The 16,851-nt window shown below is 41.7% G+C and overlaps 1 protein-coding gene across 1 annotated transcript in view; it reads left to right on the top strand.

The window, feature by feature from the left end:
* Positions 1-16,851, top strand: part of rapgef2b (Rap guanine nucleotide exchange factor 2b) — a 109,517-nt gene that overhangs the window by 67,296 nt on the left and 25,370 nt on the right. The window contains 1 exon segment of the mRNA XM_080035422.1: positions 13,552-13,683. Within this exon segment, the coding sequence (XP_079891548.1) occupies positions 13,552-13,683 (132 nt within the window).

Genomic DNA, 16,851 nt, shown 5'->3' with positions numbered 1-16,851 from the left:
TTTTCCCCCTCGTGGTTGTGTATATTTATAGCTAGCTATATAGCCAAGTAGTTTGTGGATATTTGAGAGGTAGCTGTGATAACTCTCGGAGCCCTGTAAAAAATGTGTTGCGACTGCATTGTATTCTGGTTTATGGAGTCTGCTGTTTGTGGCTGGACATTGGCCTCCCTGTCTCTTAACACATTTTATCCATTTGACCAGTTATCTTCACAAATATAAGCAACATGGTTTTGTGCCTAGGAGAGAAACTGGAATAAAGGTGGAACTTGCTTCACTGTAACAACTGGCCACTGTAAAGTTAAAGACTTCCAGTTCATAACCTTCCACAGTTAGTCTATAACCTGATCCGGAAACGTCTAGTTACTGATCAGCATTTGACTCACTATTCAACGATCTTACTCTGCCACTTATTCTCCAACAGCTTCTCTATTCAATCACATTTTGTGTGATCTATGCACCTTGTAGCAGGTGCGGGGGCACACCAGATTTTTTGCCCCTGTGAGCCTACAAGGTGTAATCTTCTAAACGCGCCTGGCTCCTGAATTATTATCAGATCAGCAGCGTGCAGGTGACAACGGCTTGACAAATTAAAATTATCCTTCGAGCTGTAACAGCTATGAATGTAGACTCTTTATTAGATCTTCTTTCTAACAATGCTATGAGGAGCTCTCATAATAATGGGACCGGCGTCAAGGATGAATGCACATAGCTCGCAGTCGGGAGCGCTGAGTTTTCTCTATATGAGGCCTTCTGTTGTCTTACAAACAAATTCAATGAACAAAGAGAGACACAGATCAATAACCAGAGTAGGTTTAATTTGTTCCATTAATAGCCAGTCTTTGTCGAGGAAACGTCTTGATGAATTATCCTTGAGCAAGATACTGTACAACAACCTGCTACTATGTGTTTTTGTTTGGTGATAAACAATCGTAACTCATCGATAGAATCTCATCTGTGCTGGTCTAATGCTCTGTAAGTCATATTGACTCAAATCATCAGCAAAATGCATGAAACAAATTGGTGCCTTTTTTTCTTTCTTACTGTGTATGAACATAAATACAGTAGCAGAGAGTTGGATTCAGGAGTTAAATGAGGTCAATTGCGGATGGTATGTGTGCGTGCGTGCGTGCTTCAAGGGTCTGTACATGCACGGGTGCGTCATCCAGCAGTGTAATGAGGTTTGTATGGCTCAATGCTACGCATCAGCAAGCAAAACACCATCACATGGCCAGTCATCTAAATGCAGGGAACAGTTAATAGGCTCTCTGGGGTTCACAGACTGTTTACAAATGGCAGACGAGGCCCCTCCTCCACCCCATACATTTAGCACACACACTGCAATCGAGCACGAGTGCATCATGTTATTCTCAAGTGGCGTTCTTCACGTCACTGTCACAATCCTTTGAGATCGATGCTCCCTGCCTCTCTGCCTTTACGCTTAGCTTGTGATTAGTCAGGAGAAAATTAGAAAGATTAATTGTCTCATTGGTTCCTAGAAAGCCTTTAACGATGGGGGTTGGGCTGGAAGCTCTGATATTCCCCAGATGCGACCCCTCGTTGCCGCGGTGATGTAATGATGCCCCGGTCTTGTCCCCCTCCCGGCAATTTGTTGGAGACGTTAATGACTGGGCCGCACAGCAAAGCACCTGAGCTTATTTTTGTTGTTGTGATACATTACATCATGGCTCCGGGGCAGAAGAGAGGTGATGTCATACCAGGTCTCCAGTGTCCCTCCCCCCATTCCTTCCTCCCACTCTCCTTCCCGTTACTTTGACTGGAGCAAAACCAGCTCGTAGTATACGCTGCTTTCTAGGCATTGTCTGAGGCGGAGCATCCCCGGCTCTTTATACACCACAACAAAAGGCCCTAGCCTCAACTGTCTGCACACAAATATATTTATGAAGCAATTATGTTATTGGTTATATTAGAAACTATTTTTATTTATCTTTTTTTTTTTGTATTTTGGTGTTGCACAATTTAGACCTGCCGAGCAAGTATGAAGATTTAGCGTCATTATTCTTTCATATACATGTAGATAATGTAAATATGCAACGTATTATTATTATTGTCATTTGTGGATTTTTTAGGTTATTGTTTCATCTGTAAAAAGGAAATGTAGTTCCCACAAGCCAAGTCAAATCATTAGATTATTTGTTTTTGTACAACCAACCGCCCCAAGAAAATCAAAAGCATCTTTACAAAATCAATCCATCGATTAGTTTTGTGATTTACATTTGATGGTCTCAGTGCTAAAATGATGGTTTAGTTTTCATATTTCCTAATATGCATAATTTCTACTTTTTGAGGTGTGACACATCTTGTTGATGTGCCACTTAATAGATACAGTGTTTATTATGATGATAATAAACCATTTATTTGGTGATATTAAGGCCTTTGTGTTTGGGGTTTGAACTGAATTTTTGATTATTTGCGATGATATGATCCGTAGCCTCTGTGTTTATTTTCTTGGTCGACCTTTAAACCCCCATTGTTCCCTGTGATGTTTTTTTGTCATTCAGAGTGACATGCCTATATCTCTGTCCGTCTGTAGACCTTCATATAAGAGTCCATTAATATGCATCAAATATCCAGAGTCTCTGGAGGCATGGCCTGCCACCTGAACACACACACACACAACATAATAAATGCCACCTTTACACACAGACGCAACATAATACACACATCTTCCCTTACAGACAGACGTGCATGTTTTTTTACGTTGATGACGCTGCTGCTTATTGTGGTACAGCTAAGTGAAGCTGAAGTGGCAGTCTATTGCCACTTTTGTCTCTTACACACAAACACACACACACTCGTCTCCCCCTCCCTCCTCCATTTCGGCATGTCTCGCTGATTCGGTCGCCACAGCAACTGCAAGCCCTGGAGGGTGTGTAGGGGCAGGCGGGGGGTGGCTCATGCTCACCCGGTTGCCATGGCTATTCCAGCTGAGTGAGAGTGACAGAGTGACATCATTGCTGCTACTGTTCTCTGTGTTATGCAGCTGCCGGCATCGTTTCAAACAATTTTTTCCCCCCCTCATGTCTTCCAGAATCCCTACCTCTCTCTCTCTCTCTCTTTCTCTCTTTCCATGTGTCCACCTCCTTTTACTCACTCACTCTGACCCTCTCAAGAGGAAGTGCTGCTGTCTCCCTTTCTGTCTACCCCGCCCAGGAAATGGCTCTCCTTCATTCCGTTACTATGCCAACCGGCTCCAGCCTCTGTCTTGTGCTGAAGTGAGCGTGATAATGCCATTACTCCCACTGTGCTCCTCTCTCCCTCCATCCATCCTTCAATCACCCATCCCTCTATCTATATATCTACCTTTTTGATATTTCATCTTCCTCTGGTCTTGTCATTTTTCTGTTTGTGTGTCATCCTATTCATCTCTCCATCACTTTTACTTTCCCCCATCCACCCTCCTCCTCAGTCCCCCCTCTCCTCCCTGTGCTGGTGTTGTAAGCCCTCTGGAGGGGCACAGCCACAGCTCTTACAGCATCACTGTCTGGCACACACACACACAAACACACACACACTCACACACACTGCCCCCACCATGCCCCCTCCCCTCCTCCACCCCTGACACACACACACACTCCCCCCTGCCCCCCGCCCCCCTTTACAAACAAACCGCTGGGTTTTAACGGCACAGTATCTCGCTGGAGGCTGCAGGCGTCTCGGTCCTCAAATAATGTAATGGTGCATAAAGGCGTTAGTGTGCGCGGCGTATATCTTTCGCTTTCGGGACTGGGAGGGGAGAGAGATAGAGAGGAGAGGAGAGGAGAGAAGGCGGAGGGAGCAAGCAAACGTGAGTGAAAGTGTTGTCAGCCATTTTTTTCTCATCTTTTTTTTTCACTCTCCTCTTTTCTGCTTTATTACCGGTGCGCGCCACTGCTGCTGGAGATGTGACTGTCAAGCGCGCGGGGACAAGAAGCTGGCTCGTGTTAAAAGCTTGGATAAAAAGGATATTTCTTCTTGCAATCCCTCTCCCTCCGCGCTTTTAAGATATTTCTGTGAGTAAAGCAGCGGGGAGGCTGGAGTATATAGATGCTGGTGTTGGTTTGAAGTGTCTAATCAGGCCAAGAGAACAGCGGATACTCCCCAAAACTGTCAACCGCCGCCTCCTTCCAGAGAGAGAGACGGTGCAGCAGCCGAGGGAGGGGAGAGGGCAGGCGGGCTGTGGAGGAGAGATGGGGGTCTTTGCTGTGGCATAGAAGCAGGTCCACTCCGGGATGTTAGATTTTGTTTCATTATGAAACCATTAGCAGCATCATCAGACAGCAATGGAGTCCCCAGCCAACAAGATAAAACCCCGGTAAGTATAGCCCATCGACGTGCGGCGTTTTTCGCTACATCTTTTTTTCTTGCTCGTTTATGACCCACTAGATATGATTACCGCCAGCGTGTAATGGATGTGCATCGGATTTCTATCGAGCCGCTCGAAGATGAATGAAGGCAGGGGCCGGCCGAGGACGAGACAGAAACCTGAACGGCCTGATTATTGCTCTGTCGGAACCTCCGATGTGTGTCAGTGTGTTGTACTAGAAACGGCCGCCATGTGCTTGCTGTCACTCGCGCGCGCAGACTCTAACGATCGTACAGGCCCGTTACGTTCTTGCAAAAAGTAGGCTTTCGCAATATAGGCTAATGTATTAGAAGTGACAACATATACAACTACCAGTTCAATATGGTTCCAATAATAATTCAAAAACTTAGTATACTTATCGGATGGCTATATAGATATAATGGTGATAGTTCCTTTGGTGAAGGGCGCACACATCCAGCGGTGCTGCTGGGTGTGTTTCTGTGTCTGTTTAACGACGCTCGTTATGTTTCACGACGCACTGAGGTGACAATGTTTGATTGCAGGCCCATAATAAGATCTGCCTGTGAATGTAACTATGCCAGGTGTCATTTGCATTGGAGGAAAATAAGCAATAGATCAAGGTGGGGAGTGGGGAGGTGATGTAATGTAAAGTGTGCAGAGATGAAGCTGCCGTATACATTCAGTTATCCCCACCTTTTAACCTCATAGGTGCGGCTACAGCACTAGTAGCATTATGGCATTGAATGCAGGGTGGGAGAATGAGTTTCTGTTGAGCAAGCAATTATTTAATCGACCTTTTCCAAGAACGAACTTGATGTTTTTATGTGTTATCGCCTCACGATTAACACCAGCTGAAGTACCAGTTTGACCCTCCAGTTGATTTAGTGCGGCTGGTGGCGCTGTCCCTGGTGCTGAAGCAGCAGGCAGCTCCAGCGGCAGGGCCTTCGAAGAGGCTCGAGCTGATCTGCACTTGAACGGTAACCTGATTGATTGGCTGTCAGGGCCGCTGGCATCACTCACACACTGGGACCACAGGCATTCAGAGGAAAGGGATGTACATCACATTGACAGACAGTTCCTGGATCGCTGAGCACAGATGCCGAACAAAAGATCACCTTAATATTCCTTTAATAGTCATAGATTGGTCATTGTTGATGACATATTGCGTTTGCATTCTTCACAGTTTGCACAGCTTCCCTCAGAGAGGCTTTGAATGTTCAATGGTATCTTGATGCAGCCTAATATCCCTTGATATCAGAACTATTAGCACGTATTACCAACTGTGGTATGATTGTATTAATGTATAGACCTTAAGATGTGCTGTGGTGTTTGAGCAATACCGTCTCTGAAATACATATTTAAACATTGGTGTGACAGATTTTCCCGGAATTTAGCAAAAGCATTTGGCCAAGCGAGTAGGAGCCACTCTACACACTAAAAATATCCTTCAAATAGTTATCATAGTGTTGCTAGTTACTGTAGCCATGTACATGTGAGACAGCACACATCCTATCAAATAGCCTAGCACATAATCTTAACTTAACAATTGTTACTGGCAGGATAGAAAAGATCTACATCCAAAACCTAATGAAATCCCTGCTAATCATGTCATACAAAACAAGCCGAGAAGCCAGAAATGTAACACAAATGGCAATTACTGTATGATAAACAAAGAGAAAGATGAGTGCAATAATTCAGTTTGGCTCCTTTTACAATGGGCTTTCTTTAAGGCATCTTGATGATATTCGCATATTATGCAGCTAGAGTAAAAAGGAATAACATATATATATTTTTTGGGCACTAAATTCATTGTTTTTTTCCTGGGAAAGGTCTCTTATTTCTCTATCTTCCCGCCATGCACCTTCATTTGAATGTTGTTTTCTTGTGTTTTTAGCATACAGATGGAGGCTTGTGTAAATATTCATTTAGCCCAGCAGGAAACCCACCATGGGAGAGAGTCAATAACAGCCGACAGGTCTTATTACAGCAATGACATCACCTTAGTAGGCTCATGACCACTGGCTGCTAAATGTATAATTTCCTGCAACAAGATTCTCTCTGCACAATTGAAGCTGATTTGTTAGGTTACTATGGATGTTTATGACTTTATCTGTGGGCGATAACTTGGCCATGAATGCTTTCTTCTTATCTTTGACCATTTTATAGAATGTTTTTCCATGCACTAAAGACCATTCCCCAAATGTTGTAGCTGTGCTTGGCTTGGATAATAAATAATATAGTGGTTGAGGACAAGTACACACTGATTCCCTTTTCAATACCACCAATATTACATATTTCAGAAATATCACACACATCCCTTATCATCTTGTTAACAATTGGAAATAATGATACAATTTTGAAAACAAACACTATATTTTTTGGAGAATGTGTTGATTTGTTGCACAGCCATCATTATGCTTTAGCCGGGAGAAGGGCTTGCATTTCACAATAGTTGACATCTGCAACATCAATGATTGTAATAGTTGTACTTTCCTCATTGTAGCTAATCATCTCCCACTTGTCTAACTGCATGGCTTGTGTGGTACTTCTGACTGGTGGCACTGTAGCTATGTATGGGGAAAGCCCAAAGTGCATATCAGGCCCATTCTAATCAGACACCCCACCGAAAGGGTTTTAATCTCTTGATCCGGGAAGCTCAGGAAAGCGAGATGATGCCGCCGCGGTCAGGGGAAACTCTGGGATGTGCCTGCTGTTTCTGAGCTATCCAACATTGGCAACCTCCCAATTTTATTAACAACGTCAAAGTTAAAACCACATATGCTTCAGGCGCTTTTAGCCGCTTGAATTCAGATCGGAATATTGATTTGTTGTGTCTTGCTTGAATAAAAATTTCAAATTTGACTGCTTAAAGTAAAAACTACATGTGGTTGTTGTAATAGACTCCTTATTGCATTGGTACACCAAGGAGGGTAGCATTTCTTAGCTTGGCCACACCCATAATATTGGACATAAAGGGCCGGTTTCGCAGACATGGATTAAGCCTAGTTCTGGACTAAATTGTACTTTCAATGGACATCCCCCATTCAAAATTCCATTTAGTCCAGGACTAGGCCTAATCCATGTCTGTGAAACTGGCCCATAGTGAAGTAGCATAGATTCACCCCCGGCATATAAATGCTGTCAAGAGATTGAGAGCCAAGCCAGCACTTCCAACCACCAGGGCTTCCACACAAAAATCTAGGTCATTAGGTCTACAGTGTAATTTAAGCAGCACCACATCTGCTCACATGTAGGCGGCAGAACTGTGTGTTGTGGCTCCAGCATTAGAGTGATGCTTAATCCTCCTGTGTGACAGCTGATTGTAAGCATTCGGGCTTGCGGTGCTGCAGAGCTCACTTCATTTGTTCGCGAGAGGACATATCATTTGGAGCAAAAGGAGTATCAGAGAGGCCTATTATAAGGTAGGAGAATAATCACAGTTCCATTCTATGGTTGGTGGCGATTTCAAGGATATCCTGCTTCTAGTACAGACTCAGTAGATCGATTGGGGGTTAACAATGCACTGTTAATGTATTACCGTGTAGTCGGCTGCTCATTGGAAAAGTATAATGAGTTCTTGTAATTATTGTTGTGCCAGCATCCATCTTGACCCAGAGTCTTGCATTCCATTGGGCCGAAGAGGTCAATGGAGCGCATGCTTTTACACTGAATGGACCCTTGCTTAATATTGACCGACAGACGGGTGACCTAAATGAGTGGAGAGAAAGGATTAGGTGTTTTTTTTATCCTCTCCCTTTATCCCTCTTTCTCGCCCTCCCTTTATCTCTCTCCCTTTCCCGGGGGAGGGGCTTCTAGTTCATGGGGGTTTTGATGGAGCTGGTTGTGGAAACCAGTGGGGGTATTATTATTGATATTATTATTGACGTGTAGACCTATTGCCAGACTGCACACAGACTTGTACTCTCAATAATGAGAACATTCTATTTATTTACTGTTGGTGCACCATTGCACTGTTGGTTCCTTCCATTGAATGTGCACATTTGTTTCCTTTTTTAAATAATATGCTATATTTTTTAAAGAATACTTTATTTGTTATTGACATAGACATGCATATAAAAGTCAACAAACCCATGAAAAACTAAGTCTAAATAGTTTTGTCCTTTTTATCAGTATCAGTACCAACCCCATTCCTTTATACTGTTGACATACATCTGTAAAACATAGGTCACACATGTTTCAATTTAAAAGTGTACAAAAATATGTCATATTATAAGAATATGTCACCCAGTGCAACAATGCACTGCAGCATATAAGCTGTTGCAAGATCAGTTCCAGTGGTTGACACTAACGGTTGCCCGCTTGCCCGGGGCAACTGAAAATAATGTTTGGGCAAGTTGAGATTGCTTCTTGGTTGCCCGGACGGGCAAGTGGATTTTAGAGGGTTTGTCTGTAGTCTAGGCTATGTATTCATGTGTTTTACAGTCTGCAAAACATTTTTTTTGCCGCTAACTCACACAAAATAGATCGGCAATTGAGCAATTGAGCAGCTGCGCGCGGCAGCCAGCAGCATCACGGTCGCTCTTTCGCACTCGATCTCTCTATCTCTCTCTCTCACACACACACACACACACACACAGCCTGTGTGCGCGCAGTTTCGCTGTCTACGTTCCGAAAGCCGGCTCTATCCTACAGACCTGGTTCCGCTATATTCAAAACCCAGAAATCAATAACGTTTGAGCTTATCGATACCGCTATGGAGTCCAGTAGGCTAGGTCACATTATATAATTTTAAATATCGAGTCGGGTCATCTTCATCTAATTAGGCCTACTTCAGCGTATTATTCCATCACTGGACCGCATCATGGACTGTAAAAGTGTTCTACCTTCAACTGTCTTGAAGAAACTCCTTCAACCCGCTCCGTCTCAAAAAAAAAAAAAACTCTTGTCTGCTGAGCTCCGCACCGTCTCATCATTCATTCAATGCAGCGGTGATCAACAAACGAGAGACTAGCAAGTCCCGCAGTTAAAAAATCGGATAGTTTTTAAATCCATATTAAAATCTGCAGGATAAGACCTAGTTAGCTAAAAAAAATCGCAAACGGTTCAAATGTGATGTGTTCAGGTCGGCTCAGTAAAATGATTATTAGGCAAAGGTCAATAAAATGACATCATGATGTGTTCAAATGTAACATCAAGAAAATAAGAAATTTGAGTTTTTTGCGGGAAGCTTGAATAATAGCCTACAGTTTGGGTAAAAAACTTGTTTTCCCAGCAATATAAACTAAATAGTAGGCCTAAATATGGAATTATGACCTGCTTAAAGTCCTATCCTGAGCTCTGCTCATCTTATAAGCAATTAAAGCAATAATACCAGTTCTCTTTAAACAAAATAATAGAAAGGTATCAATAAAGATTTGGATTGTGGAGTCTTTATAATGGTATCAATATGAATAGAAATGAATGATCCCCCTCCTTACTTACAGTATAACTGGGCAATAGCTTTAACATGGTGGACTTTAATAATTTTATGGCACACAATCACTTTTTGGCACAATGTGACCATTTTAAATAAGTAAAATTTTTCTGAGGAAGCTAACATTCAGCTTGACTCTGAGCTAGACTCAGTTTTCTGAGCCCCTGGGCAAGGTGCATGGCAAAAAGAGGTCCTTTCAGGATGCTGCAGCAGGACCAAGCGCTTGGTGTAGTGTGATGTCATGATATATAGGCTTATATGAATTGTTGTTGGTTTTATGTGGTCAGGATGAGACAAGTAAGCAGTGTTTGCATTTAAGAGATAAGAGATCGCTAAAATGTATAATTCAATTAGCCTATACATATCATTGTTTAACAGTTTTTTTGTTTTTTTTGGGCAAGTGAACACAACATTCGGGCAAGTAAAACATTACCTGTACTTGCCCTATGGGCAAGTGCATTTGAAACCTTAGTGTCAACCACTGAGTTCTTATCATAGTACTGGATGATGATTGCAAATATATACAACGTAGTCACGGTTGTCCTTTCAATATTAGTTGTTTTTTATATTTAATATTGCAATTATATTTTGAGCATATAGATAGTTGCTGGTTTTTGCTGCCAGAATACTATTGTGATCTATGTGTTCAATTTCTTGTCTGAAACTAAATGCCCTTGGGGATAGCAACTAAGTTGAAGTTGTATCTAAAACCTCAACACCCTTATGACAGATATTCAGTAATAAGCATTGTAGCTCCAACATTACTTTACTATGGAGGTTTGTGTCACAGAGGGATATACTGCACCCCATAATCTCTTTTGGTCCTAAAAGTTATCACAAGGAAATGTGTTAAAGCTCCTATCAGTGCAGTTATGTACAGACAGGGAGATTCATCTCGCTAACATAATAAATGTCCAGCCGCTAATAATAACATGGAAGTCAGCTGGAGGCATTCAGTGTGAAGTCGACCAGACCAGGCGATGGGGAAACGGTAGCCTGAGGGGGGGGTTAGGGAGTGAGTTGGCCCCTTCGATCAACCATTTTAGTTAGTGCAGCCAGCCAGATAATTAAACGTGAAGGCAATCTTTGAAACAGTGAAGTCACATCACACCTCAGTGCCACAGAGCTGTACCGTCTGCCCCCCCAGTCTCTTGTCACTGACACATAAAGGCACTTTGTGAATAGATATATCATATTTTCCCATTCTCCCTGTCACAAACGGCTCTGAAACGTCTCCAACCATCACCTTCAAGTTCTTCAATGTTATTTAGCCTTAGTCTCAAAGGGCAGCTTATGAATATTGGGAAGTATTTTGGTCAAAACTAGTTTCCAATATTCCACAGTGGCAATTCTGACAGCAAAACCCTTTCCCTCTTATTTCCAAAAGTCTTTAATTAAAAGGTAATGCTGATGAGTGCTCCAGGAGCTGTGACAATAGGAGTCTCTTTAGAGTACGTTCAAGAGCAGACGATTGCTTAAACCTAGTAACTTGCAAATTAACCTCCCAATATGTACTGTATTTCTATGCAGTCTATTCAATTTGTCATCCAAGTGAGACGTCATACTGTAGTGGTGGCACTGTTGGGGCTGATTTCCAAGAACTATCTGAGGCAGTGTAGATATTTACAGCCCAAAGTGCATTTTGCAGCAGATGACATTGCCCTTCCCCCCTAGACTACTGTACTTCATTGATCGTTTTACCTTTTACAATTTAGATGAGAAGAGCTAAAAGCATGGCTAGAGAAAGGCACACTCTTTCCAATGTCACACCTACATTAGGATTTATTGGAGCAAAGTGTTATTTTTTCCCTGTTAAATTCATAGCCTGGCGTTGCTTTACAGGCACTTATTGAAGCTTGGTTAAAAGTTTTGTTTTACTGCCCAGAAGAAACATTTTAAATCCCTGCACATAAATTAAATTCAAAATGTCATCATAAAACAACCTAGTTAAATCAGCCGCATTTGACATATAGGTTTACACATCTAATATTCTGCCACAGCAAAGCGTGGAGTTGGAAGCAGCTCAGAGCGGTTTCCCTGCTGAGTATCAAATATATATATTAGTAAATAAAACATTCAGCCATTAAATATTCACCTCTATAGACCCTGTGAACCAGTTTACGCTGTTTGGTTAAATTCATAATTTACCCCTATGGCATTTTAGTCAGATCTGCCGGGTTTTATTAGAGAACACCATATATTGTGCACATTTAATTGAAAATACTCTATATATAATATATAGCGCTCAAGCACTTACAAGCCTAGAAAAGTGCTATGTAAATCAAATCCATTATATATTACATATACAGTATGATAATAAACTGTATTGGGCTGCACCTAACCATTATTTTGATTGTCGATTGATGTGCCGGTTACTTTCTCAGTTAATAAATGAATTGTTTTGGTTATAAAACGTCAAAATTGGTGAATGATGCCCTGCATAATAAGACCAAAAGTGTTCTTAATAGTCCTTCTTTTGTCAATCTGAAACCACTAAATATTCTATAAGAAAGAAAAAAAATTGAGAAAGAAAAATAATACTATTATGAAGAAGAAACCAGAAAATATTTATTTGTATTTTTGCCTGAAAAGGGACTTAAACTTTTAATCATTTCAGTATAGTATTCACGGATTAATTTCCTGTTGATGTACTAATCATCTCAGGTCTTATACTACACATATACAATACAGAATGTTCTTCAAATAAACCATAGGAGCCATTGCTGTTATACGCTTAAACTTATACGCTTGTTTTGGTTTTATGTATCAGCCTCTCAGAAGAGGGAGGCTTTTTGATGAATTTTACATGTTAGTGTCATCTCCATAGAGAAGTGTGTTGGCTCATTTACAATGTTGCTCATTACAGTGGGGGCTTTCTGGTACTTTTTGCAGTTTGAGTTACTCAGAGGGGTATCCCCCATTACCGCCTGGTGTAGTGTGCTTTAATTAGGGTGTTCCCTTGATGTATACAGTGTTTCTTGTTGTTTTGCTCAGTCCATAGAAAATAAGTTGCCGCAGTTAATGGCTTCCAGCTGATATCAGGAGCTTATGTAAAAAATATAGGTCACTCACTATAGTGTTCCACTTTTCAGTTGAACTGTTACGTTGTCACTTAGACAATAAGACTCTGAGGCTCATGAGACCTGACTGCCTGGACTTTGGACAGCTCATTTAGCGTGTGCCCTTTAACTGTTACATATAGGGAGGGTAAAGATGTGGAGAGTTTTTTTATTCATTCCTATTGAACTTGATGAATTCATTTGCATTGATTCAAGTCAGATGACTTAATTAACATCTCCTTTCTCCTGCCTCTTGCTTGCTTTGATAGGAAATAATGTATAAAGTGGAGCTCTTGCGATGGGGCCTAATTAATATGTTTTTGTTCTGTTAACATTGTTAATCACAGCTCTGGGATAAAGATAAAGATAATCCCTGGTATTCGTGAATAAATTAAATTTGTGAGGGTTTTTGAGTCTTACATCTAAATTTAAGGAGGCACATCACATGCAACAAAAACAAAATCCCTGTTGAGTTTATCAAATTGTTGCTTAACATTACATAGGGCAAAAATGGGCATATCCACTATTAAATGTTGAAGGAAAGGGAGAGAAATAATATCCAAGTGGAGAAGATGTTTTCTTCAAACTATTTTTTCAATCACGCTGTGTAAAGTGTGTTTTGACATGTCTGGTAGTTAGCACGGGTGTTAGCATGAGTGACCCAGTGGTGGCGGCTGAGTTGGTTGGCTGATATTGACCATGTGTGCATGTTGTGTGTGTGTGTGTATGTGCAGCTCCCCGCAGACTTCAGCAGACTTCACCTGGCCGACGGCTTGCACCCACAGGTGACCCACGTCTCCTCCAGCCACTCAGGATGTAGTATCACCAGCGACTCTGGAAGCAGCAGCCTGTCAGACATTTACCAGGTAAGGTTGCCCCACAGCCCCCAGCTTGGATTCCTCTGGATAGTTCAATAGGGGGAATCGTTTTTTAACTAGATGGAAACTAAACAGGAAGTTGGTCGTGCAAGATTAACCATTCTCCCAGTCAAGCTTGGCTCATCGTTCGTTATTCAGTTTTTTTATTTGACAAGACAAGACTTTGACATTTTGAGAAATACATTCATTCACCTTCTTGCTCATGAAGAGAGATACCAGTCGTATGTATGTAAGGTAAATATGAAGCCTCTTAGGTTAGCTTAGCTGAGAGACTGGAATCACAATGGTTTTCATTTAGTGATGAACTGAAGCCGGGTTGGCAAAAACTGTCCTCGGTGAAATGACAAATATGCCTCTGGGATTGCAGGCTGGTGGCAGTGAGCGTGTGGTCCAGCCCACGTCCTGACTGCAGCTCTGCGTCTCATCACCTCAACGCACAAGTAAAGAACTCCCAGGAAGCTGTGACATACAACTCTGGTTGATAAGGAGCTCTTTAAGCTATCTATAGGCTAAACTAATCAGACAGGGCAGCAGTAGACCTTACAGAATGTTTTTTGTGGATAATAGTGTGTGACGAAGGTCTAAATATGTAACACTGACTAAAGAAAGGAAGAAAGAAAGAAAGAAGATGGTAATTTTTTTTCCAGCAACCTTTACTCATCCGAGGTAAATAAAACATGATTCAGTTCAAAGGACCTAACACACACACACACACACACACACACACACACACACACACACACACACACACACACACACACACACACACACACACACACACACACAATCTTGTGACTGTGGACGTGCTCCAAACCCTGCAACTAATCCTCTTAACACTGAGCGCCCACCCTATTGGCTCTTAATACTGTCACCTGCTGTGTGCCTATTTGTGTTGTATGTTTGTTTGTGCGTGTGCTCGCACAAAACTCTTCTTGGCTTGTGTTTGTGTGTGCAGGGGCATTATGTCATGTTGTTTGAATATAGATTTATGATTGCGTGTGACGCCTGTATGAGGGTGTCATTGGAGAGATCTTGTGTGTGCGTGTGCGCCTGTGTGTGAGTGCGTAGTTTTGGCCATGCTGTGACTGGGGCAGGTTGTACAGGCTCTACTGTCCCCAGTCAGTGAACCATCTGCTAGCAACTCTGCGTCTCTGACTCTTTATTCCTCTGTATCTGATACACAATGTTCCTTCTTTCCTTCCCTCCTCAGTCCCTCTATCCTCCTTTGCTGGATATTTTACTCCTAACAGCTTTTCAACTGCTTGCAGCAGAAGCAGCAGCTGCTCTGTCTGAGAGCTATTTCTACTCGGGCACCTTTGCCTTCACTCTTTGATTGCTCTCCATATCAATGCCTTTATTTTTCTCTCTTGTCACTTGTGATCAAACTTATCTGCACTGATCCGTGGTGATTTTCTTATGTTTTCTTGTGCTATATGTAGTTTTGGCGAGTGTGCAAGCTTTATTTTTCCGTGTACTTTCCACCTCAGTCCTCTGAAAATACTGTTTTTATAAGTCCTATTCTAAACAAAAGAATGTTGTAGTTTGAATGACCCACATTTGAGGACTTTCTTTTCATCACGTATTTTGTGATAGTAAAGTGAAGCCCTGTTTCAATTCAACCAGAGTCTATTGAGTTTAAATAAAAAAAGGTTATGTTTTCTATATATTATATTTGCAGTTATATATGCCTAGATTCACCTCTCAGATATACCTTAAGATTGCTCGGGTTTACTGCCGCACTATCCCTGTAATGGAGATAAACTGGCAGTTGTTAAACAAATGAGTTTTCTTTTACATTTATCATTCAGTCTGCACAATTGTTGTGCTCCCCTAGACCACTCAAACAGTGACTCAGCACACCAAATTACATTTCAAATAATGTAACGTAATTTCTCAATAGTACCCAGTATGAACCCCCCTGAAACCTGTTTTATGTAACACTACTTTTTTATCATTAGCTAAAGTTGCACCCTGTGGCTTTCAGAATAACTAATGTGGTGTAGCAGATCACCAGCGATGTTTGTGTTCTGCACTGGGGGTGTTTTTGAATAAACGGATCAGGAGAGGCCTGGTTTGAATGTGACAGTGTTTAAAATGTAAATGCTAAGTCTACATAGCATTTTATACATTTAGCTGATGCTATTATAAAGAGTTGCTGAGTAGATAGGGCTACAGATGTTTGATGAGAAGCACTGTGAAGTTCACAGGAGTCCATCATCCCTCTCACGTCACCGGCAACATGGCGCACTGTTTTTACGTCTGAATAAATCATGAAATTGGTCCTTCAGAAGGTCTTTGAAAGCATTGATCCCAGAATAGCCTTGATAAAATATTAACAGCACCTGGATTGTCCACCGACTCTTAATGCTTACTGCCCACATGGATTTACTATTTGATGTATAAATGTCATGAAAAATTAGCCTGGGCGCTAATACAAAAGCACACAACCTCTATGTGAATACTCAGCTTTTATCTCGGTGCGGCGTGTTAAGAGTTTTCGCACCCTGCTAGAATGAAATGAAGTCACTGTGGCATCTACAAAAGGAATATGCATCCTCACTTCTCTCTCTCTCTCTCTGTTTTAATTTCATTCTCTAAGATAGTTGCTGCCAATAACAATAAGTGTGGTGAACCTGTCTGCTGCGTCCTCTGTCCATCTGTAGAAATGTGCAATGAATATATGAATATGCAACTATATGTTGTTTTAGGACAAAAAGTGCCCAGGGAATGCTCTTCAAATTTATGCAACAAGCCCCTCAAATTTTAATCTGGAATGTCAGTATTTTTCACAGCCCTTCTGATACTAGTTGTCTGTAAGTGCATCTACTCCTATTATTGAATCATTTAATTTTGAAAAAAGATACGGTAGAACTTGTATTTTACACACACACATACACCCTGATCCTAGGCCCCGCCCACCAGGATGTGTGCGCCGGTGACGCCCAAATGGCCACTCAGACACCGGCCTGAATCATTAATGAGCCTTTTGCACATGGCATTTGAGGAGAAATGACATAGGGGTTTCTGTGAGAGACTGTGGGCAAGCGGACTCTGAGCTTTGAAAAATTAAAAGCAGGCCGACAGTCTGGCAGGTGAAGATGCGTCTGGCTGTGGGATTTTGCGGACAGTTTGCAAAGGCAACCTTTTCTTCTCGTT

This window comes from Ammodytes marinus (assembly GCF_949987685.1).
Source record: "Ammodytes marinus genome assembly, chromosome: 10".
Taxonomy (NCBI): domain Eukaryota; kingdom Metazoa; phylum Chordata; class Actinopteri; order Uranoscopiformes; family Ammodytidae; genus Ammodytes; species Ammodytes marinus.
Note: the sequence above shows the minus strand (reverse complement) of the source record. Positions and strands in the feature narration are given on the sequence as shown.